The sequence below is a fragment of the Saccoglossus kowalevskii genome, chromosome 1 (assembly GCF_978046115.1).
Source record: "Saccoglossus kowalevskii chromosome 1, keSacKowa6.1, whole genome shotgun sequence".
NCBI lineage: Eukaryota > Metazoa > Hemichordata > Enteropneusta > Harrimaniidae > Saccoglossus > Saccoglossus kowalevskii.
Genome location: NC_140641.1, coordinates 8,547,407 through 8,572,903, shown reverse-complemented (window position 1 = coordinate 8,572,903; position 25,497 = coordinate 8,547,407). Strand labels below are relative to the sequence as shown.

The 25,497-nt window shown below is 33.3% G+C and overlaps 1 protein-coding gene across 1 annotated transcript; it reads right to left on the bottom strand.

Annotated features, from left to right (window-relative positions):
* Positions 1–665: 665 nt before the first annotated feature.
* Positions 666–25,280, bottom strand: LOC100368095 (calpain-5-like). Its single transcript, XM_085498657.1, has 13 exons — positions 25,139–25,280; positions 16,939–17,111; positions 15,433–15,564; positions 14,992–15,200; positions 13,126–13,312; positions 10,411–10,610; positions 9,326–9,403; positions 8,484–8,679; positions 8,108–8,224; positions 6,641–6,837; positions 5,094–5,215; positions 4,427–4,563; positions 666–2,092 (listed from the first exon to the last, which is right to left on the bottom strand). The coding sequence occupies exons 1-13, from the start codon at positions 25,140–25,142 to the stop codon at positions 1,910–1,912; spliced, it is 1,935 nt and encodes a 644-aa protein (XP_085354783.1). The 5' UTR covers positions 25,143–25,280; the 3' UTR covers positions 666–1,909.
* Between the last annotated feature and the right edge of the window lie 217 nt (positions 25,281–25,497).

Below are 25,497 nucleotides of genomic sequence, written 5' to 3'. Positions count from 1 at the left end.
TACACCATACACAGCAATATTCAATACTGACTACCTAATCAGCACAGTGACAGGGTACACCATACACAGCAATATTCAATACTGACTACCTAATCAGCACAGTGACAGGGTACACCATACACAGCAATATTCAATACTGACTACCTAATCAGCACAGTGACAGGGTACACCATACACAGCAATATTCAATACTGACTACCTAATCAGCACAGTGACAGGGTACACCATACACAGCAATATTCAATACTGACTACCTAATCAGCACAGTGACAGGGTACACCATACACAGCAATATTCAATACTGACTACCTAATCAGCACAGTGACAGGGTACACCATACACAGCAATATTCAATACTGACTACCTAATCAGCACAGTGACAGGGTACACCATACACAGCAATATTCAATACTGACTACCTGATCAGCACAGTGACAGGGTACACCATACACAGCAATATTCAATACTGACTACCTAATCAGCACAGTGACAGGGTACACCATACACAGCAATATTCAATACTGACTACCTAATCAGCACAGTGACAGGGTACACCATACACAGCAATATTCAATACTGACTACCTGGTACATAAGTTGTAGCATAATTACTAAAATAGATAAACACAAAAAAAAAAAAAAAAAAAAACTATTCACTTAGAGCAATGTGTTCAAAAGAAAATGCACATTTATTCAATTATGTACAATAAAACCTTTACAATGTATGTGCAAAAACTATATTGATCAAAATTTTAAATATTGCTAAAAAATGCAACAAATTGTCATAAAAAATGATTATTATTGCTAGATTCAATAAAAAAACAAATAATGACTTGAGTAAAAGTATTATGCTTGAACTATTTGATGTGAAGCAGTTGGATATAAATAAACATGTATTATATGCATTGAATTATAGTGTACAATAAACACCTCATTAGTGTAATAATGGTTGATCAACGTACTATAAATACCTTATTATCTTTGATTTTAATGTAAATTTCATCTATACCTTCTGTTGGTGAAGCTGTGCAAAATTACACCATGAAGTGGCGGGTTGCATCGCTCTGCTATAAACACCTCATTATCATGACATGTAGTGAGAGTGTAGATCAAGGCACTATAAAAACCTCATTATCATAACATGTAGTGCCTGTATAATCAAGGCACTATAAACACCTCATTTTCATAACATGTAGGGCAAGTGTAGAATCAAGGCACTATAAACACCTCATTATCATAACATGTAGCATGAGAGTAGAATCAAGGCACTATAAACACCTCATTATCATAACTTGCATCATTATACTATAAATAACAATTAAGTGAAGTATTCTGATTTGCAGCTTGAGCTTCTATATCACATTCATTGACCCAATCTATAAATACTACACACACAGATAATTTATTTAATTCAAGGCAATAGTAGAATCATTCACATGCATACTATTACGAATGTTCAAAATGACAAAATGGGAATTCAATGCAGTGTTTTTCCTCTCTTACTATTCTATTAAAGTAATACACACATGCATAATATAATCAATAATTGACTTGCTTTTTACGATATAATTAAAAAGTAAAATTTTGAGATAAAAGTAAAATTTTAGGTTTATGAGCATAAAATCCGGAAGAATTCAGGTAATTAGAACACATTGTTGATGACATTAGTTAGTCTATTATAATCATATACCTAATTATCTGTTAAACTATTTGTATAATATATTTTTTAAAATTCTAAAGAAATATGGTATTTATACAAAATAGTGCCCTTTCTAACGTACTTTGTTATAAGGTGTTGCTGTGACATCTTGTTCAACAAATCTGAGGTCACCTGATCAAAAATGGAGTACGTGCAATTTTCAATTCAACAGAGAATTGGTGTTATAGGATATCTGCCAATTTTGATTTGTTTACAAAGCTTTGATATTGGATGTGGTAGTCATGGTAATATTCAGTGAACCAGGCTTTTTTTCATTTGCTTTCCTCCCTTTGTCATTTAGCGTTGCAGAGAAATGTTTCGGTTCGCCATCAGCTTGACCCATAATAATTGCTTCACCCATAAATTCATCTTTAATAAGATTGCTGTTCCAAATCTGTTCATAAAATAAATCATTGGTTACTCATAAAATGACCAAAGCACATAATTCATTTATGTTCAATTTCAAAACAATACATATTTGGGGATAATTCAGCTCCTAGTCTTGCGCATTTTTTTTACATTGCAAAAAGCTCATAATGTTGCAGTATTTTAGTAGACTTTACTAGACTTTGACAAATCAAAGTAACAAGCACCAACCTGTGATAATGGTCAGCAATTTTGAAGAAAATCAACAAATGTCTAAGATCTGGTTTTGGACATGTCACAATACCATTGGGCAATCTTAGATCAGGTGACAAATTATGTGTATTTTAACAATCGAAATGGTCAGAAGTTGACCATCTTTGATCAGATGATAAAATTATTGTAAGTGTATATGTATGTCATGATATTCTGTCTATGTATAAAGTGAATTGCTTAAAGCATGTACAAGATATATTCTAAAATAGAATTACCGAGTAGTTAACAACAAAATGGCTGTCAGTCAACCATCTCAGAATAAAATTAAAGAAAGCTTAGAAAGAACTCCCGTGTGCTGAGAGTATTGAAGACACATTAAAAATTAATTCAAAATTACTTGAACTTGAGATATTGAAGGAAATGCAGAAAACTAATTATGCAAATAAGGTAACTAATATGAACACATTTAAGTGTAAAACTAATAAGGTCTGCGCAATGTAAAAGTAATAAGATCTGCGTAATGTAATATCTACATGTATGTACCAAGTTTCATTGAAATGTGATTAGAACCAAAAAATTATTAATTATTGTGCTAATTAAGAGAATTAATATGAACAGATTTTAATCCAAAATTAATCAGGCTGTCTATTGTCCTAGAGCATTTATGTACCAAGTTTTATTCAAATGTGATGATCAATACTTGAGATATCAGTATTAATTAATTAATTAATTATGTTAATTAGGTGATTAAGAAGCATAAATATTTACCAAAACTAATATGGTGTATAGTCCTACACATGTAGGTTCATTGAAATGTGATGAGCACTCTTTAAAAGTTTCATTAAAATTCAATGAGTGGTTCTTAGGACAAATTAACTACTATAATTAAGCAAATTAGTAGTTAATATGCACAATAATTTATCCTAAAATTAATCAAGTCTCTGCATAGTCCTAGAAGATCTATGTCGCAAGTCTCATTGAAATGTGATGATTAGTACTTGAGATATCAGGTGAAGGGCTGAAAATTAACTAATTATGCTAATAAGGTGATTAATATGCACAAATATTTCTCCAAAAACTAATTAGGTCTCTGCACAGTCCTCAAGTAACTATGTACCATGATTCATTGAAATGTGTTCATTACTACTTGAAATATCAATAGCTGAAAATTAATTAATTATGCAAATTAGGTAATTAATATGTACTGATATTACACTAAAAACTATCTGTGCAGTCTCATATGACATCTATGTACCAAGTTTTATTGAAATGTTATGATTAGTACTTGAGATATCAGTGGAAAAGCCGAAAATTGATTAATCATTATGCAAATTAGGTAATTAATATAAACAGATTTTTACCCAAAACTAATGAAATCTGCGCATTAGATCAGAGCATCCATGTGCCAAGTTTCATCAAAATCCAATGAGTGGTTCTTCAAATATCAGTGGAACAGTCATGGAACAGCTTAAAATCAGTTAATTATCATGCAAATTAGGTATTTAATATTCATAGATTTTTACCAAAAACAAATCAAATCTGCGCATTAGTTCAGAGCATCCATGTGCCAAGTTTCATCAAAATCCAATGAGTGGTTCTTCATATATCAGTGGAACAGTCATGGAACAGCTAAAAATCAGCTAATTATCATGCAAATTAGGTAATTAATATTCATAGATTTTTACCAAAACCTAATCAACTCTGCGCATTATCCCAGAGCATCTATGTACCAAGTTTCACCAAAATCTGATTAGTGGTTCTTGAGATAACGGTGGAACAAAAAAAGTGACATACATACATACATACATACAGACATACAGACAGGGTAACTGCAAAGACTCCCTTTTGTGCTTCGCACACGGGAGTCAATTACATATCAAAGTGTGGTGCATAAACTATTCGAAATAGTTATTCCATCCATCAAGTTAAAGTAAATTGAACAACACACATCCAGTATATCTGGTTCTAGACATGTCTGAGACACAGCTTTGGATGCATGCACCTATGTACACACAAGGACTAAACAACTAAACTATATGTCAATGTTAGGGACTTAAATGTTTAAATGGGAACTAATAGCTGAGAGTGCAGTATTAAGAAATATTGCCAATTGGTATATTTTCACTTATTTCTTTGAAAGCTTTCTTACCTGTACAGTGATTGGCTGCTGGGGCTTTTTCCTATACAATATGATGCTAAACTGCCATTCAGGATTCAGTTGATCTTTTTTAATTGGTGATTTATATGTGTTCCCCTCAGATTTGATATAAGCATAGGCATCTGCACCTACATATTTAACACATCACATGATGATTAGAAAGCCATAGTTTTATATTGACACAATTGATAAAACTACTGCATGCCACATCTTTATGGGTTAAACTGTTATGTATGCTATTATTTCGCTTAATTGACCCAATCTGAATCTAGATCTAGTAGCACACTACCGGTACATATAGATAATGCCCAATATGTAGAATGTCTCATCTTCAAAATTCACTGATAGTTTTATAATTGCTCAACTATGTCAAAACCTTTATTAACTTGTTAACCAAAAACGAAATCACATCTCTGCAGTAATAATAAGGAATTCTATTTATTTATTCTATTCTATTCTAATCTATTCTATTCTATATTCTATTCGATTTTATTCTATTCGATTTTATTCTATTCTATTCTATTCTATTCTATTCTATTCTATTCTATTCTATTCTATTCTATTCTATTCTATTCTATTCTATTCTATTCTATTCTATTCTATAGTTCATCATTTGATCAAACAAAAACTAATTTGTGTTGTATACATAAAAACTCACTTCCAAATCTGTCCATTTTCTGTAAACCAGCTGCACTGACGACATTGATAGATGTAGCAATGGTAGGATAGCCACACAGTCCAGACCAGCATGTCCTGGGAGGACAGTCAAGTTCCAATTCACTGTAATAAAAACAATTGTATGGCAAAAAATGATGAAGTGATTTACAGCAATTCATACCACTGAGATATGCACATATAGTCATGTTGAGAGTGTTGCATTACTTAAGAATTCACCTAAAACCCAATAAAGAGAGGCAAATGGTGATTGAAAAAAATTAAAGTTAAATCATAATTATTTCACCAGCTACTTCAAACCTGACATATGTACAACTTAAATCCAAACTCTTTGGTTCTATAACTCCTTATATGCGATTGGGGGTACATCCATGTAACTGTTTAACACTGAAAAATTGTACATTGAAGCATAGATCTTAGATTAAGGTCTATGATTGAAGTACTGTTTGTTAGTAAACATGGGTAACTATAATCTAATGCAAAGAAAATATAAATAAACTGTTTTACAAACAGCTGATGTAAAGGTGTCAAGTCAGTTGGCATATTAGTTGCATCATTTTGTAACAAGTCATTGTTAATGACACAGTCCCCGTTTTGTAATCTGACATATCAATTTGATGTTCATTGCATTCATGGGAAAGTAGGCATGGGTATCATGAAAAACAAAATGGCCACCAGTAAGCCATATTAGTTTGAATCACAGAAAAAATATGACATACAGCTATAACCCAATATGTATGACCATCATACCAACTTTGATCCAAATTGGCCTAGTCATCTCTGAGAAACAGCTTGGAACATGTAAAAAATGACGATTTAGCGCTTTTACATAAAAATTGGGCGTCTGCCAGCCATATTGAATTGAATCACAAAAATCATGTTGATGTATACTATTTTTGTACAAAGTTTAAACAGAAACGTTCATTGCATTCAAGATAAAGTAGCATGGGAACCATGAAAAACAAGATGGCCACCAGTCAGCCATGTTTGTTCGAATTACAGAACCTACAACCCAATATGTATGATCATCATACCAACTTTGACCCAAATCGGCCCAGTCATCTCTGAGGAACTGCTGCAGACACGTTTAGGTATCAGAAATAGCAAATTTTACATCCAAAAGCGTCCATTTTTGCTCTGATCATAAAGTAACTTGAAGTGCATATGTAAGACATTATGTATTGTCTTCATGTAAAGTTTGAATGAAATCCACCAATGGGTGTCTGAGATATAGCTCCGGACGTACGTAGAGACATACGGTCGTACAGTCGTACGAACATACAGTACGAACGCAAATTAATAGTCCCCGGGGACTAATAAGTATACTATCTATAAGGGAGATATCAAATAAAGTATGGAATAAAAGGAATTTAGAAATTCAATGCTATATTAATATTTACTGAATTGTATGCTACTGTATGTGTGAATTAAGGCACAAACTAAAATGTTGTGACCCCAATTATTTTGTTATAAAATGTGAATTTCAGTTTACCAAATGAGAGAATATAAGCATTTAAAACTGTGACTTACCTGGCATTTGCATCATGCTCACTGAAAATACGAAACATTACATCGCCTTCCTCGTTAGGATCAAATGTTGTCGCAACAAGAACGTAGCGTCCTTGAGGCAAATGAATTCTTTCAAATACACTGCGAGCATTGATGTAAGTAGAATCAGCAACTTTTGGTTTGACAACATGACATCGATATTTACGATTACTTTCCACCTAAAAAACAAATTGGGAAGTAGAACATGTCAGTGTCACAGTGAGTTGGACATGTCAGTGTCACAGTGAGTTGGACATGTCAGTGTCACAGTGAGTTGGACACGTCAGTGTCACAGTGAGTTGGACATGTCAGTGTCACAGTGAGTTGGACATGTCAGTGTCACAGTGAGTTGGACACGTCAGTGTCACAGTGAGTTGGACATGTCAGTGTCACAGTGAGTTGGACATGTCAGTGTCACAGTGAGTTGGACACGTCAGTGTCACAGTGAGTTGGACATGGCAGTGTCACAGTGAGTTGGACATGTCAGTGTCACAGTGAGTTGGACAGGTCAGTGTCACAGTGAGTTGGACATGTCAGTGTCACAGTGAGTTGGACACGTCAGTGTCACAGTGAGTTGGACATGGCAGTGTCACAGTGAGTTGGACATGTCAGTGTCACAGTGAGTTGGACATGTCAGTGTCACAGTGAGTTGGACATGTCAGTGTCACAGTGAGTTGGACATGTCAGTGTCACAGTGAGTTGGACATGTCAGTGTCACAGTGAGTTGGACATGGCAGTGTCACAGTGAGTTGGACATGTCAGTGTCACAGTAAGTTGGACACGTCAGTGTCACAGTAAGTTGGACACGTCGGTGTCACAGTGAGTTGGACACGTCGGTGTCACAGTGAGTTGGACACGTCGGTGTCACAGTAAGTTGGACATGTCAGTGTCACAGTCAGTTGGACATGTCAGTGTCACAGTGAGTTGGACATGTCAGTGTCACAGTGAGTTGGACATGTCAGTGTCAGTGAGTTGGACACGTCAGTGTCACAGTGAGTTGGACACGTCAGTGTCACAGTGAGTTGGACACGTCAGTGTCACAGTGAGTTGGACACGTCGGTGTCACAGTGAGTTGGACACGTCGGTGTCACAGTGAGTTGGACACGTCGGTGTCACAGTGAGTTGGACACGTCGGTGTCACAGTGAGTTGGACATGTCAGTGTCACAGTGAGTTGGACATGTCAGTGTCACAGTAAGTTGGACATGTCAGTGTCACAGTAAGTTGGACATGTCAGTGTCACAGTGAGTTGGACATGTCAGTGTCACAGTGAGTTGGACATGTCAGTGTCACAGTGAGTTGGACATGTCAGTGTCACAGTGAGTTGGACATGTCAGTGTCACAGTGAGTTGGACATGTCAGTGTCACAATGAGATAGTCAATGTAGCAATGCATTTTATTTGTCAATATCAGCAACTTCAATGGAACAATGTGTTGTATATGATACATACCTTCATGACATAAAATCCAATAGTTAGATTAGTTTGGTTAATATCTGCTCTTGTATCTCTTTGTGTAACTGATAACATCACCTCATCACCATCGTCATCAGATATAGTAAAGACAAACTAAAAACAAATATGAATACAGTATAAGCATTGTGAACAGCATTGAATTATGAAATCATCACTGTAAATGAGTCAGAGAGGAATATCATGTTTCTCTCAACCATTATTGACACTTGTATGATTGCTTACACAGCAACGGTTACAACTTGTCAAAAATCTTGACAACGTGCTGCCCTGATATTTGCTGTACAAATAAGAAATATTATCAAATTTGATTTAATGTTGTAAAATATGTAATAATATTAGTTGGTTTGCAAACCTGTGGATTTTGTAGAAACGTTTCCTTGTTATTGATACATCCTCCTGCTCTGTTCCGCAACCGATCTTGGTATTTCTTCCATTTACTTATCAATATTTTCTCTCTCCAAGTTTTACGAATCGTCAGGAAGGCAGTATTTGGAAGACGGCATATGACAGCATTGGTGAAATTTGTACAAAAATCATGGAAAGTCATCCTGTACCAGAAAAGGAAACTATGTCATGCCTTATTTAAACAAAACTCTTGAAAAATATGTTGGGATAATATTATTTTCCCTGGGTATCAGAAAAGGCACGAGGTTCAACTAGTTGCCAAGTGAATAAACACACCTGATGCCACTGAAACACATTATTTCAACACCCTATTTTCTCTATTAGAAGGGTATTTCTAATGAAAGTGCACATAACCAAAATATGACTTATATTGATCATAGATTTATATGAGCAGTATGCACATGTGCTAATAATAGAGAAAATATGGTATATTGTATTTGCTCAATTCAAAGTACATCTGCAATAAATTTAATTATATCAGCAAACTTAACTGTTCATTTTTCTTAACCTTTTTTTTTATGTAACGTATGCAATTCTAATTTAGTAAAATACATATTTGGTAATCGGAATTCATGTCATCTGGCCAACTAAATGTTGTATGCATAACAGTAAGTTCATAACTACCAAATACATTGGTTCATATTTTATCACTTATAAGATTGTTTAAACATTCATTTTATTGGTAATGCAATACGTGATGTGAATGTGGGACTGTGGGTTAGGCGAGTTGAATGGGATTACCAGTATACGTCTAGTATATTACCAAGACATTAAATTAAAATGTCTTACCAGAATTCTCCATCATCATCAAATGTAAGACCCATTTTTTCTCTTTCACTTTTGCTGACTTTTGACCATTCTGGAGATCTTGAAAAATAATGGATAAAACATGCATTACAATACTGATATGTCTACACTGGACTTGTATAGCAGGCTTCAATTTTAAGACCATGGTCGTCTCAACTTAATTCATAATGCCATAGCCCAAAGCTACATTTGAACAAGAAAAAGGTATTTGCTATTTTTATTGCCCAAACTGTTGACAACAATTACCAGGGTAATTGCATTACATAGTAGCTGTGAGTTTTTAAGTTTAACAAATATATAAGGCTTGAACATGAACAGTCAGCGATATGGCTCCAAAACTGCATTCACTAAAACAAAATGGCCACCAGTCGGCCATTAAGATCCATTAAAGTTCAATATACATACCAAGTCTGAACTAACCAAGATCAAGAATTGTAGAAATGCTTGATTTTGATTTATGTTTAACATCAATACAACCGCAATTTGGCCATCTTGAATTGGATAACCAAATATTCCCATGTGCAGCATGATGTGCCGGTATATGTAAAATTTAAACATGATCAGTTAGAATATGTACGAGATATAGCTCTGAAACTGTATCCGATAAAAATAAATGGCCACTACCTAGACCATTATTGAATGCCATATTTTTTCTAGCCAAGTTTGCCAAACAATTTTAAATTTGTTGTGCTTTTTTTATTTCTTTGTTAATTTTGAATGAAATTAGACACAATTTTCTATTTGCTACAGGTCTTGGTCAAAATCTTTGAAAAAAAAATATAAAAAAAATGGTGCTGTTTTTTGTGTGAAAGGAGAAAAATAGAATTTGACTCTCATCGGGCTAAATATGATATTGTAAATAGTGTACTGACACATATATAATATTATCAGGCAAACTGACTGACCTACACCAAAAATACCATTTCAGTCATAAAAAAGAAAGAACAATGTCCCAGCCACCAGAGGGCACTCTACCAATATTTTGCAATTATTATTTCATTTAGTGTGGCATAAAATATGGTGCAAAACATGTAAATATTTGTGATGTGAAACATACAGAGACTTACTGATCACTCCAGGCTCCATTCCACTCTTTTTCACCCCATGGATTACGTAAACGTATCATTGCTATTTTCTCAATACCTTTGAAGTAAGACAACAATCCAGTATCACCGATCTTGACATTTCTGACGTCAGTCACACCATATGCATGCCCTTTAATCAATCCTACTTCAGTCTTGGCTTCCATCTCTGAAGCCGATGTTACCTAGAGAGATGAAAATAAGCATGTCAAATAATCTTAAACGTCTTAGTGTATTCACTGTCATCATACATTTATGTTAGTTGAGTATATAGACATATACATCCTTCTTTAAAAAAACAACAACAAGCATGTTTTATTTAAAAACTACTGTTTTACTATTTTGGTCTGTACAACCAGTTCACCTTAAGTACTATCATGTGACTGAAAAGGTCCTAATACAGACTGAATTAATAGCCAATCTTAGTCAGACTATATTGCTGTGTTTTATACAGCGATGTAAAATATTGTACACACATGCCTGAACTGGTTGCAGTTACTGGTACCTGGAATTGTCACAGTCAAATTTCAAAAAAAAACATATTTACAAATTAACTGAAACTATATAGCATCTAGGTATAATTTTCCAAAACAAATTCCTACTGCAAGTAAATATCAACACTCTGAGAAGGTCATATGCATTACTTTGTGCATGTGCACGTGTACAATAAATCTGTGAAAACTAGGATAGAGTGACGCAAGTTTTAATTGCAGAGTAAAAATAAAAGATTACATGTGTGTAATCTGAAGTGCTCTGAAATTCAATCAGATAAGCAATGATAAACAAGTTTTTAATGATTTACAACACATGATCAATGATCAAACCTATGTAAATATCGTAGACAGTGTTTTATTGTATATTGTGTGTGAGGTCACAGTACATTAATTGGTGGTGTAATTTCAGATAGAGGTATCACTACATTTTGTACCTGTAGATCTACCTAAAGTTATTCTACACAGAACATTCTCAGAGTAACACTGAAAAACTAATATGTGTAAATTCCAACACAGCTAAACGATTTATTTTGATATATTTAATTTATATAAAAAAACAAATTACGTAAATAAAAATTAAATGCACCTGAATATCATGCTTTCTTTGAGTTATCACAGTATTTACACACTAAATACAAATACGTACATTACCAGAAGACAATATGTGAAATATGTGGTGATTAAGTGAGTCTTACCAGTCACATGTGTCATGCAAAACACTCTTGTATAACAGAAGAAAGGAAGAAACGAAGAAAGACAGAGATGAGATGACAACATGTATAATTGATAACGGTATCCATGGACCAATCCCACAATGCATTACACAATGTCATGTGACGTACATGAACCATTTGACTGTAACATATTTTGTTACATCCATATACATGGGATGGCATCTGAACATTACAATGTCACTATACCACAGCAGAGCTGTACCTTATAAAGTAATAGTGACTTATATTATTATTATATGACTTGTACCTCAATAAACGCTACACATAAAACCTGTAATGCAATAAAATTATTCTCACTATGAAAACATTCCTATATTCCCAACATTCTATTTAAAATATACTTAGATTAGTATAAATATGCTAATGATTAGTATAAATTCCCTAATATGTGCAAAAACATTGTTAACAAGTGTTGAATCGCATGCAACCAGGTGTACAGCAGTTTATCTCAAATAATAGACTGAACTTTGAAGGAAAAAGCTAATAGAATGTAACACCACATGTGAACACTTGATAGGCTGTGATTAGCAACACACTGATGTCTCAGATTTCAATACGACTTCCCCAGATCAAAGTTGGCCATTATTTGGAAACTAGCAATGAAAATATTGAAGGAATGATGGAATCATGCATGTTGGACATCTTTAATATAATGCTGGATATGGACAAGAATGTCAATATCTCCAAGAATGTAGTAGATACACACAGAATGGAGGAAAACTAACCAACAGTATGAATATAACATACAGTTACACATGTATATCATAAATAACGCCAAGCAGGACATCTATAAGTACTAACAAATACATATAGGTGTATAAAGTAAAGAAATAAATACACAGATGTAGAGTTATGTATGTGACTGGACCATGTCTACAAGTTCATGTGCATTAATCATCAGATACAAAACATCTGCACTGAATAACTATAAACCTTATGAAACAATAACCAACTGTGTATATCACAATATTGAATGAGGAGTCTATACTACCATCTTTATTATATTCAGCTGGTCCAGGAATTAATTTTGTGCTAAAAAAAAATTTTTGTCATTTGGAAATTTATTTTCACAGACTTTTTATAAGTTAAATATAAAACATAGGAAAAAAGTATGTTCACTGGATTTTCACTTATGCATCCCTCAGCAAAAATAAATTCAAGGTGAAAATTAATTACAGTATGTGAGATATACTGAACTTTGCAATACTATTTCAGATATAGTGTTCAAGCAATGAGCACAGAACTGACTCTAGATCAAATAGGAAAGTTAATTATTGTTATTATGATACACTATCAATACATGTTACCGGTACAAGTTATAATGAAATGATGATGTCATCTATTTTGATGAGTTTTACATCCCAAACCTGAATGGTGCATCATTCTGAATTGAGATGCACAGACAACACACTATTGTAACCATGTACATATTACAATACCATATTTTAATAAGCATTACTTAAACAACTTACTTTGATAGAACTACTCATCAATGAATTTCTATCCAAACATTTCTGCATTTCTTTAAATAAGACATTACGTTTCTCTTCATCCACAGCTGGCTCCATCAGATCAATATTTTCAGCAACACCACCAGTAAAATCAACCAAGGCATCAGCTGTATTGCCACCATCAAGATTCTCATAGCAACCAGATATTCTTAAAAAGAAAAAAAATTATATGTGATCAACCAAGACATTTACTATATTACAAGCTTAATGTTTTCATGGCAACCAGATTGTCTTCACAAATATTCTAGCAATTCAGGTTTAAGATTTTACTAAAACAAGAGAAAATATACTGTATTTAATCAATTAGAAGTGTATAGTAAACAACAGTTAAATGAGTCAGCCATTTTGAATTGGAACTTGAAATGAATGCATGTTAGTAAGTGTAACATATGCTGCACAATGTAGTATAATATAAAGTTGATTGCAATCAGTCAATGATGTCAGAGACATATGACTCTAGAACAACATTTGTTACAATAAAATTTGTCATTCAGCCATTCTTATTCTGAGCTGAAAAAACATTCCATTATGTTCAATGTAGCAATTTGGTCTGAACAATAACTATTAATATAAAATCAAGATCCGGCTCTGGAATAATGGAAATGCTATATTTTTAGCACTGAGACAATGTCTTGAATCTGATCAGCAAACAAAAATATATGCGCTATGATGTATTAAGTATAAATAACGTTTGAAAATGTTTGGTCAAGGCATGTCAGAGATATGGCTCCAGAACAGTATTCATTAGAACAAAATGGCCACTAGTCAGCCATTTTAAGTTTGATCTGAAAAACAAAATGATGTGCCTTGATGAATCAGATTCTTGTTTATTCCATTTCATGTAAAAATGTGGGGAACTATATATTGGTTCTGCAGTATATTGACTAGGAGATTGGTTTGCTGTATACAATGTATCTACGACATACTAGGCAGGTTTTTATCTGGTTCCACTTGATTTTATTCAAGGGGCATAACATTTCAGTCAACATGTCAATTTTTGGTATAAGTGTTGTCAATGGCAAAGACAACGACAATTAAATCAGGCACATTGACAACTATATTCTACCTTGGAACTACAGGGATTTAACAAACTGTTCAACTCATTCCCTGTGCTAACTCCCAAATTCACGTATACATGTTCTATTGAGGAATCTTTTATATTGTTCTGCTTGTTCTTAAGTTCTTATTTTCTACCTATGCATTTTAAACATTTTTTTCTAATGCTGTTGATAAAGAGCCAGTGCTCAAAACGTCTAACTATTTTGCGACAAAAACGACTGATCAGAACAAATCCAATCGAAATTGAAGAAACGTTTTAAAGACTGTGTACTGTCTCAGACGCATGACTGTTTAATCTCTCAGCTCAACAGCATCGTGCCATATCAAGAAACACAACACAAGCACAAAACCAAAATTGTTTTTTCAGCCATGTTGTCTTCATACTAAGAATTTGAGGGCACTGTCCTTTCGACTCTGATTGAACTGAATTGAACTCTATGCTGGCAGATCACGGCCCGACCGTGTAAACGCATTTGAGAGAATCTCCTGTTAATCGGTGGAAGAAGCAGTAGTTCGGCTCCGATAGAATGCTGCCGCGTAAACATAACAACAGTATACCTGTCTTAATTTTGTTGATTAATCTTTCAAACAGTAAATGTCAATTGAATAAGCAGTTTAATGAAAAAAACATTTGCAGTATGTATTGACAAATCAAAAGCCATGGGTGATTTTGCATGTTGATGTCTTAAAGAGAGTTTGCTTAATTACTGACACACTGTAACACCCAATATCCCACAGATGCTAAACACTCTACATCAAGATACTTACTTAGCATATGCTTTCTCTAAGAGCGCACTCCAAAATTCATTCTTTGTTTGTGAATGAACAAAGATAAGTTGATTGTTAATAGTAGGTAATCTGTCATCGACTACAACATCTAACCATTCACCAAATCTCCAAAAGCGGAAGTGAAATATACCAGCATATTTCTGTGGGTTTTCAGAATCCCATTCTTGTTCCTCATGAGTTGGTACAACCTATCATGTGATCAAAATAGAACAATTATATTAAATATGTGAAAACTTTAATATTGAAAAAAAGAGACTGAATTCCTAAATTGTACAGTGCTAGGGTAATAATAATGTAGATAACCACAGTCAATCATATTGACTCATCTAGCTTCACTAAATGTCTCAGATTTTTAATGTGGATACTACAAAGTATGTATACATCTAGTATATTTTTGTTGAAATAGTATTTAGCATATACCTTTGTCCATAGCTCTTGCTGCTGAGCTAGACTAGAACAAGCTGCCACAAACCAACAGTTACCCAGACTTCCTTGACTGACATCACCACTACTTGCTCCTTCTACAAACAGTTTAGGATCATTGCTAATTTCCTGCAATCAAAGTAAAACATTGAAATAGTCAAACTACAGATGGTGTGATCAAATCAATCAATCAAGACACTCCAGGATGTAATCAAGCCACATAATAATGTAATCAAGCCACTCAATGATGTAATCAAGCCACACAATGATGTAATCAAGCCACATAATGATGTAATCAAGCCACATAATGATGTAATCAAGCCACACAACGATGTAATCACAACACACAATGATTTAATCAAGCCACGTAACGATGTAATCAAGCCACACAACGATGTAATCAAGCCACACAATGATGTAATCAAGCCACAAAATGAAGTAATCAAGCCACACAATAATGTAATCAAGCCACACAACGATGTAATCAAGCCACATAATGATGTAATCAAGTCACACAACGATGTAATCAAGCCACACAATAATGTAATCAAGCCACACAATGATGTAATCAAGTCACACAACGATGTAATCAAGCCACACAACGATGTAATCAAGCCACATAATGATGTAATCAAGTCACACAACGATGTAATCAAGCCACACAATAATGTAATCAAACCACATAATGATGTAATCAAGCCACAAAATGAAGTAATCAAGCCACACAATAATGTAATCAAGCCACACAACGATGTAATCTAGCCACATAATGATGTAATCAAGTCACACAACGATGTAATCAAGCCACACAACGATGTAATCAAGCCACATAATGATGTAATCAAACCACACATTGATGTAATCACAACACACAATGATTTAATCGAACAATACGATGAAGTAACCAATTCACATATAATTAAATACTTTTATAAAAACAGCCTAAAATTTAATCTTTAATAATTCACCCTTATCATTACTTATACATGTTCCCTTGGGTTTAATTACTTTACAACAAATTTACAAATAATTAAAATTAAGTAAAGTTAAAAGCAAGTTAATAATTAAGCTTTTTATTAAATGTTTATATACTTTGCAGGTTTAATTCATAAGACAGGGGAAAGATGAATAGAATTTTTGAAGTGTATGTTTTAAAACACTATTATGATAAATAATACATACCGTATATTCTTCAGAGAGAAAGAATCAGAGAGAGACTTGGCCCCCCGGGTTTGGCCCATCTAAGATGGCGACATATTTGAAATTTCAGCCAGGGTTCCCTGGCCATTGGCATCTTGTATTGTAATTTCTAAGGTTTGCTTGACAAATTGGGTTTTGTTAAGAGCCGGTCGCTGGCCATATGGCCTCCTACAAGCCCAAATTGGCCTTCTACTCTCTGCCTCTGATTGCCTACACCGGTCTCGCTGCAGCGCTTCGCACTGCCGAGAGCCTTATTTTTTTTACATTTTTACATCCTTAAATTGGTTTACAGTATAAACTCACCTTAGGTCGTTTCCATTCTACTCTGCCTGGTACAGATTTACTGAAAAATATTTGTCTATCTTCAGCAGGGAATTCAGGATCAGAAAACAGAGTTGCTTGTTCCTGGCACATTTTTTTCAACTCCTCATATTTCTGTCCTTTATAGGGTTTCACCTTAGGTCCAAATATACTACCTGTGAACAAATATACTAGAAATTAACAACAGCAAATATACAACTTATTAATAAAAAATATACTACTCGTTAACACCAACAGAAATAAATAAATGAATTAAATACAAAGTCTATCACTAGTAGCGATTCACAATTATGGTCCAGGAAATTATGTGGCTATAATGATGTATTCTGTTGCAGAAAATATTTTGTTCACTGTGTGAAAAATGCAATGGGCAACCAAATGCCATTATACTGAATTCAAACAAATAATGCAAGTTCTATAAGAGAAACATATGTTTTAATGACAACCACTTTATGCAAAACTACTGAAAATTGTATCAAACTGCAAAAACATGCACACTTTATTTCTTAATATATTATATGTTTAGCAATAGAACCCTAAATGGTGATGCCTAAACTGTAATAGAGTTTTTATAGTGATTGTGTTTCTATTGAATAAATATAGTGCATTAGGTAATTCAACAAACCTGAACTGAAATATATACAGTGCCCCCCCCCCCACCCCCACCCTCACACTTAGGTTGTATAAAATATCTATGTATTTAATTTAAAGTCACTTGGACATTTTAATTGTAGACTGGACAAACTTGTATTTTGCTGCTGCAAGTGTGTATGCAGTGAACTGCCTTCTAAAGAATCAAAGTTATATACAAGATACAGGAAGACTGTACAAGCACAATCATAGATTAATAAAAATTCTAACATGTATGAGACAGATTTTAGGTAGTTAAGTTTAAAACTTTCTGTGGACAGTTTTTTAAACTGGTATTAGTATTAGTCAGGAATCAGCACAGACATGAATAAAAACAAAAAGGCCAGTTGGCTAGCCTGACATGTAGGCGTGAGTAGCGCCCTCTCAGGCCAAACGCCATCAGCCCTCATTAACGCCTAACAGAATAGTGTATGTCTTGTCGGCAAGATCAATACTGCGAAGTCGCAAAGTTGCAATGAGTTCAATGAATATTCATTTTGATAATGTCGTCAATCAAGGTTGTGTTTGCATTGTCGGCAAAAATCATAGACTGTTTTCAACAAATTGTCAGCATCTTATCACACATTATGTCAACAAACAAATAAACTCTTTGATGGCTGTTGTATTTACATGATACAAAGTTTCAATGAAATCCACGTTTATAGACAGTGATTTAACAATTTTAGACAAAATAGTCGTAAATTCGTCAAATTTGACTGAATCACAAAATAACAGTCCCTCTTACTAGTAATCAAATTTAAGATATATCGGCTGATACCCCGCCCATCCTAAACCCCGCCCATGGGCGATGTTTCAAATAGTGAGCGATGTTTTGGTCCACAGATTGCCTGACTGAACCAGCAAACATTTTTACAGACCCCAATTTTCCCGTCCGACATCTTGTATCGAGCGCACTATTTCAAATATGACACTAAAATAATTCACTGTAAAGTCGAAAAGCATTAAAACTTCAATAAAACCAATGCTGTATACTAATTGTTGTTGCATATTATGACTCGTTAAAATACATTTCACTTACGTTTATTACACTCGAATAAAGTCTACGCTTGAAAAGAATGTTATTTACTAAGTTTAAAATATCCAAGCTTTCCGGATTCGAGCCTCTTGGTTGTTATCAGCAATGTTTAATCTTTGTCTGTATCGCATTCCAGACAAAAAGTCAGTAAACAAAAAATGGGTGAACTAAAATGTCTCCTGCGTTTCACATGCGACATGATTATTAAAACACTAAGTGAAGCGGTCATGTACGTTCTATAAATCTAACCTTGTGCACATAATCTTGTACTGACGTGTTTTTTGTCCAAAAAAAGACATTCCTTTTCAGTTAACCCCCAGTTAACACTTCACGTTCATGGTATTTGTGAGAGTTGAAAGATTTTTTGAACACATGACAAGTAACTATATTGATTTGCATCAAGCTGGATGCAACGCATTATCAAGTCGTTAATATTGAAATATTCACAGACCCAATACTCCAGGTCAGCATCCTAACAATAGTAAAAATTAACTTGAGTTTGCGGAATTATCATGAAAGCAATACATTACAAAGTTGAAATATTCAGAGCTGGTACAATATTGTAAACAAATTTGATATATTTATAAGTAAACGATGTTGATATATTCAAAGCCAGTACAGAGTTGCATACAAGTTGCGTAATGACAGTACCGTCGGACATAATAACAATTTTACTAGATCGACGTGTGGACCACAAAAGAAAATAGTTGCTAAGGTAACGCGCCAGTTCAGTGCGTGACTTGGGGTCAAACTTCGGTCAATACACACTTGATGCCAGCATCGCCGCGCAGCAAGTTTCGCAAAGTACTTGAAATTCAATTGCGTCCCAAAATGATGTCGTTGATCACCCAGTTGTCGCAGCGTGTGTTGTGTTGTGTCATGTCCATGATGCACCTCGTTTCGACTTTGACTTGCTTTTCCTTCTTAGTGCATGTTCTTGTTCACGTAAAATGCGACCTCTCACGGTCTCACCAATGTATTAAAATACTTTGAATTTATACTTTGCATGATTATATTTGGTCAACGCGAAACATTATTTTTTCTAGACCATTTTTATCAACGCAGGGTTATTTTTCCAGACAAGATGGGCCTCGTAATATCTGCCAAAAGATCGCCCGGGCGATCTTTTGGTCCACATTTTTCTAAAAAAAAACCCAAATCCTCCATAAGATCGCCCAGGGCGGGGTATCAGCTGAATCCGGTACATGTAGTTTTGTTTATACAATGTAGTGATACAGTTGTAATATAAACAGAGATATAGATCCAGAAGTTGATACTGAAAGTTGAAAATGATTGAAATTCAGTCATCTTATATCATCAAACGAGTACTTGACCATATTATTGGTATTGAAACAGCTTTAATTAAAACAAAATGGCCGTCAGTCGACCTTTTCGAATCCTACAATGTCCATTGTATGTACCAAGTTTGAACAAAATCCATCAATAAACAATAAAGATCCAGTTCCGGAATGCCATAAATGCTTGATTTCCATGATTTTTCAGCACAAAAATGGCCGTCATTGAGCCATCTTGAATCAGATCATGAAACAAATTGAAGTGAGGGAATGCCAGATGTGCTTGATTTTTGATGATATTTTAGGAGAAGGTCGAGAAATACATATACACCAAGTACTAAAGCAATAAGTTTGAATGTTATCGGTACAGGCAGAGATATCTATAAAAAGTACTTGTTTACAAAATTCTAGCAGTTGTTAGATTGAAGTCAGGTAAAGCATGTTTATACTAATAAACTAATTTGAAGTTCAATTCCATTCAAAGCTAAATAAAAGGACCGACTAGGTAGGCACCTTACTCTATTCTGTCCAGCATACACTCATGCATATTAATACATGTTTATAAATTGTTTCAAATGTACCCACTTTACCTGACTTTGGTGTGTAGTAAAAACTATTTAACAAAGAAATGTTTTAATTTGGATTTTGGAGACTTGTTTCTGTGCATAATGGACATGCACATTTAATTCTAACAATGGAACTTCTTTATTCATAGAACTACTGTTCATAAATGAACTATAAATTATATAAATGTTTCAATGTATTGTATTACTGTATAGTTCTTATGTTAAATCGCTGTTCATAAACAAATGTATTGTATTACTGTATAGTTCTTATGTTAAATCGCTGTTCATAAACAAATGTATTGTATTACTGTATAGTTCTTATGTTAAATCGCTGTTCATAAACAAATTACAGTGGGAGTTTTATATACTGGGGCATAAATCCCCTAACATAAATGTTTGCCTTCTATTGAAAATTAGGTTTTAAAAATAGAATTAATATGACATTTAAATCTCACTTTCTAAAATAAAGGACTGCAATGCCAGAAGATTTATAAAATTAATACTCATTAAATAACAGCGACTTTAATAGTATAAAGTACAAAATAATTGTAACAGGTTTGTCATTTGTATGTAAGTACCAGTAATAAACACATGCACCTAAAAATATATCTCACTCAATTGCCCTATGCAACAAAAATGTGTTATTACTGACTAGGAATTTTTTAAATTTAAAAACTGAAGTGACCTTCAATTAATTAAATTATTGATTTTAGAAAATGTATTTTTAGCAAAGAATGCAAACAACAGACACACAATACATATTCATATTTTACATCATGTTTTAATAATTTAAATTATGTTTATTAATAAACAACTTGATTCAACAAGTATTTTTTTATATCTGTATTTTATTATATCTGTACATGCATATCATAAATAAATACCAGTATCATTAATATTTTTTTGAACATTTGGAATATGTTCTATAGTGTAAGTTTAAAAAATATAAAATAAAAATTCAATGAAAATTAAAGAAAAGTGAATATATTAATAACCAGATAATTCTGGTATTGGAAATAATTGTGAGTTGGTCATTATAACAGACATTCAAAGTGTGTGTGTGAATAAATAGTGCATTTTATCCACAGGTGCATACATGCTATTTATATATAAAACAACAAATATTACAGCCCTTCGGTTGGAATTTATTTTTCATATTTCAGTTCAGTGTCTCTGTATTAGTCTATTCAATGTCTGAATGGCATCAGCTTCCTGCTGCATCATTGTTATTAATATTTAAGTCACATACCACACTGTGTCATCCCACGTTAGAAAATACAATTATTTACACAGAATTTGAGCTATGTGTGCTGCACAACATTGTATGAACAGTCAAAACTCTATTTAAACATTTTTGTTCACATATTCTGATCTGAATGACATGTTAATCACCCGTGAGTAATTCAATAAAACCCAGTTATCAATTTTAGCACAAACTTCTCTATGTGATCCCATTAATCATCTTAATCACCTAAAGACATGACAATGACTAAAGCTGTGTTAAACATTAATAAATGACCCATCCCCATCAGATGAATGTAGTCAACAACAGCTGTGTATGTGACCTAGCAGTTATCAAATGTACAACTATAACATATTGTATACATGCAGTACTTACATAATTTACATATAATCAATTAACAGTGGGTATTATCTATTATTGTATAAGTTATTAATTACCATTGTTATTTTGTCAATTTATGGAAGCAGTGACATAAAATACTTGCAAATGAACAAACAAACAAAACCGTTTAATTATATTACAAAATAATGACCTCATATTAAAAAGATGGTGGCTTGTCTAGCACAATTGAATACTAAGTTTTGTAAAAATATAATAGACCATTTTCCGATCACTGCGAGAATCACGGGTTATGCGTGACATCGAACATAAAAACAGGACAAACAAAAGTCATAGTGCTGTAGTGGTGTCAAACATCGCGTGGGATTCGACAAACGTATTTTGGGAGACATTTCCATGCCTAATAATGTGCTGTACACATTTGATGATGGGCAATTTTGATTAAGTCAGGGTATTCGATGTGAGCTACAAAATAAAGAAATTTGAGTTCAAAATCAAATCGTTTGATTTTTGCGCCAGACGTTCGACGCGCGTCTTTCATGCATCTTGCGAGACCTCGCAGTTGAAGGGAAAATCACATATTCAGTGTACGTATTACATGTGATATTTTGGATATCAGATTTACCTAATTAAGTTTATTACATACCAAACTGTATTTTACTATAGAAAAATTAAAATTAATTTTTTGGAGTTACCTAGGTAGAATATGTTATACATACTCTAAAATTCAGCAAATATACCTTTTTTCCTATATTTTACATTCAACTCATCAAAAATCAGTGAAAATAAATTCCATATAAAACACCAAAAAGTCTTTTCAGCGAAAATTAATTCCAGTGAAAAGTATTTTACAGTAACTCATCACAATATTTTTCAAAGTTTTATCAAACTAATGTAGTGATAGAACATTGCAGATATGCTTATTTGACGAATGGAGTTGAAATCAATATTTTATAATATTTTCTCTTTCTTTATTATTTCATTATTATTATTATACTTTGTTATACTTTTATTGCTACTGTACTGATAGAAATACTGTATTTCTAAAGAATGATGCAATAAATAAAAAATATTAAATATTAATATTTTGCTATGAAGTAAATATAGATGAATAGATGAAGTTATTTTTTGAACATTAATAACTCTTATCATGTATCTGGTCAAGTCAATGTAAAATTACATGAAGCTTGCAGGAAAAGGGTTAATCAATTCAAGTGAAGAGTTTTGTCTTCAAATGGCCCAACTCTACAAAAAAAGTTTATTCACATATACATATATATTGACATTTACATGTACAACCATATAAACATGCAGTTTGTGATTATATAAATATTGGTGTGGTTACTAACTAACCAAACTGTACGGCAACATTCTCCTGCTAGGCGTCTTCTCAATTTGGCAAAGATTGTAAAAAAACAAAAGGTATTTTATTTATAATCCTACCTTCCCTCCCCCAAAAATGAACATGAAAGTAGAATACATGTATTTATGACGGACTGACTGAAAATGATGGATCCATAAAATATGATACCTTTTGTTTTATGGGCAAAGTATGACAACACCTTTTACTGATTAAAACATTCTTTGGATTATTAGGTAATATTCAGCAACACAACACTACTAATATACTGCAGCAATATTTTATCAACAGTAACATATTTCGGAATGCTTTCATAATGAAGTGAATACAATTTTTTGTCTGAAATTTTTAGCTTAGGGGTTTCCTTTTGAAGATGACCGGAGACATTAATTGTTTAACGTTCTACTCTTGTCTCCTGTATCTTTTCTAAAGTGTGTGAACAGATTATAATTTTTACTGGTTGCCGTGTGCATTATCACCAATTTAATAATAATAATAATGTAATAGTTTATTACGCAACTGTAATCTAGCTGCTGTGGATACAGTAAAGTAAAAATAGTGTAAAATAAAATATAAGTAATACAAGTAAAAATATCTACAAATTTAAAATTCTAATAACTACAAATAAATCGGAAAGTAATACAAATACAGTAAAGTAAAAGTTAAGGTTAAATCAAAGTAAAGGCTCTCCCTACCCAGGGGTTTACACAGGAGGTGCTTTGTATATGGTATTTTTAAGATATAGTGAAAGAGCAATGTTATTTTTCATAATTTTTAAAGACTATGTATTTCATAAATTACAGTTCTGCTATTTGCTAGGATAAGTACATTTTTCTAGGTCTGGTCAGTCTTGTGTCAAATAATGGACTTTTAATTCCAATTATTTTTCTTGTACCACCATATTGCAGTTGCCCAAAAGTAAAATTACTTTACTACTCTCGGCGCAAAGAGGCATTCCCTTCATCTTTATATATATTTATAAATTTCACAATTCAAACCAAGACAAAAGGTTATAAAGATGTAGGGAATGTTTTGTTGTAACATGAGTATCAAATCGCCATCACCTGTGTCCCATTATAGATAATAAATTGTTGACTTAAGCAATATGTAATCTTATCAAATTCTTGTTATAGTAACACTGTTTGAGGATGACTGACTATGCACATTTGTCAACAAATTTCAATTCTTTTGTATCTTTCATTTACTATCATAATACAAGTTATATTTTTAGCTTAAATTCAGTGTTGGCGTCTGTTCACGAATTTCCATTTTTGGCAATAACAAACTTGTTAATATTGAGTTCGGTAGGCAGTCGTAGATTTTGTTTAAAGATTTAATTATCAGTGTATGACAAAAATCACATGCATGTCATGGCATTAGGTAATCGTGCCCAGCCCCTGTGATCGTGCCACCAGTTGCCTTCAACGACGCCATAAAATTGCAAGGCCATCGTTGTCGTACGTATCAGACGTTATCGGTTTAATAACAACACGTAGGTGCGCTGTACTATGATGTACCTTCATGTTTCCCACAACAGACGTGCTGATGTAACCGTTAGTGTATGTGTATTGTAGTACCAGGTGTAAACGACGTGAGTGTACTGGTAATGACACTGGTAATGACAATGTAATGTAATGTTTACGCCGCTGAGAAAGTTCACGACCAGAATGTGAATATAAACATACATAAAAATATACTTTAACTCGTACTTACTCATTATTGCAATCTCAGACTGTTGACTATTCACTATATGTACAACAAACAACAAGACATAAATTAAAAGTCTAAATATGCAGCGTTAACAAAACAGGAACAAACCCTTCTGGAATATTATTAAACCAAGCCCACTTTCGGAAATTGCCGAAACCTACCGAAGATTGCCGAAATAGGAACTCGTTTAACAAAGCCACTAACTAACTTTATTCACGCCGTCAATTTAATTAATGTTACGCAATAAGAGATTATGCACACTGCTATAATGACTCACAACTCAGAACTAAATATATCGTATTCAACTTTTAATTAAACAACTTTGTCCTGGTGAACTTTAACCTTTAAAACATGGCGGCCTA

Bases quoted from the DNA above. Each gene is read 5' to 3' on its own strand.
- LOC100368095 (XM_085498657.1), bottom strand. The intron at 15,565-16,938 runs GTGAGTTTATAC...CTTTGATTGCAG, and splicing joins TAGAATGGAAACGACCTAAG to GAAATTAGCAATGATCCTAA. The intron at 10,611-13,125 runs GTAAGTTGTTTA...TCATCTCTCTAG, and splicing joins TGATGAGTAGTTCTATCAAA to GTAACATCGGCTTCAGAGAT.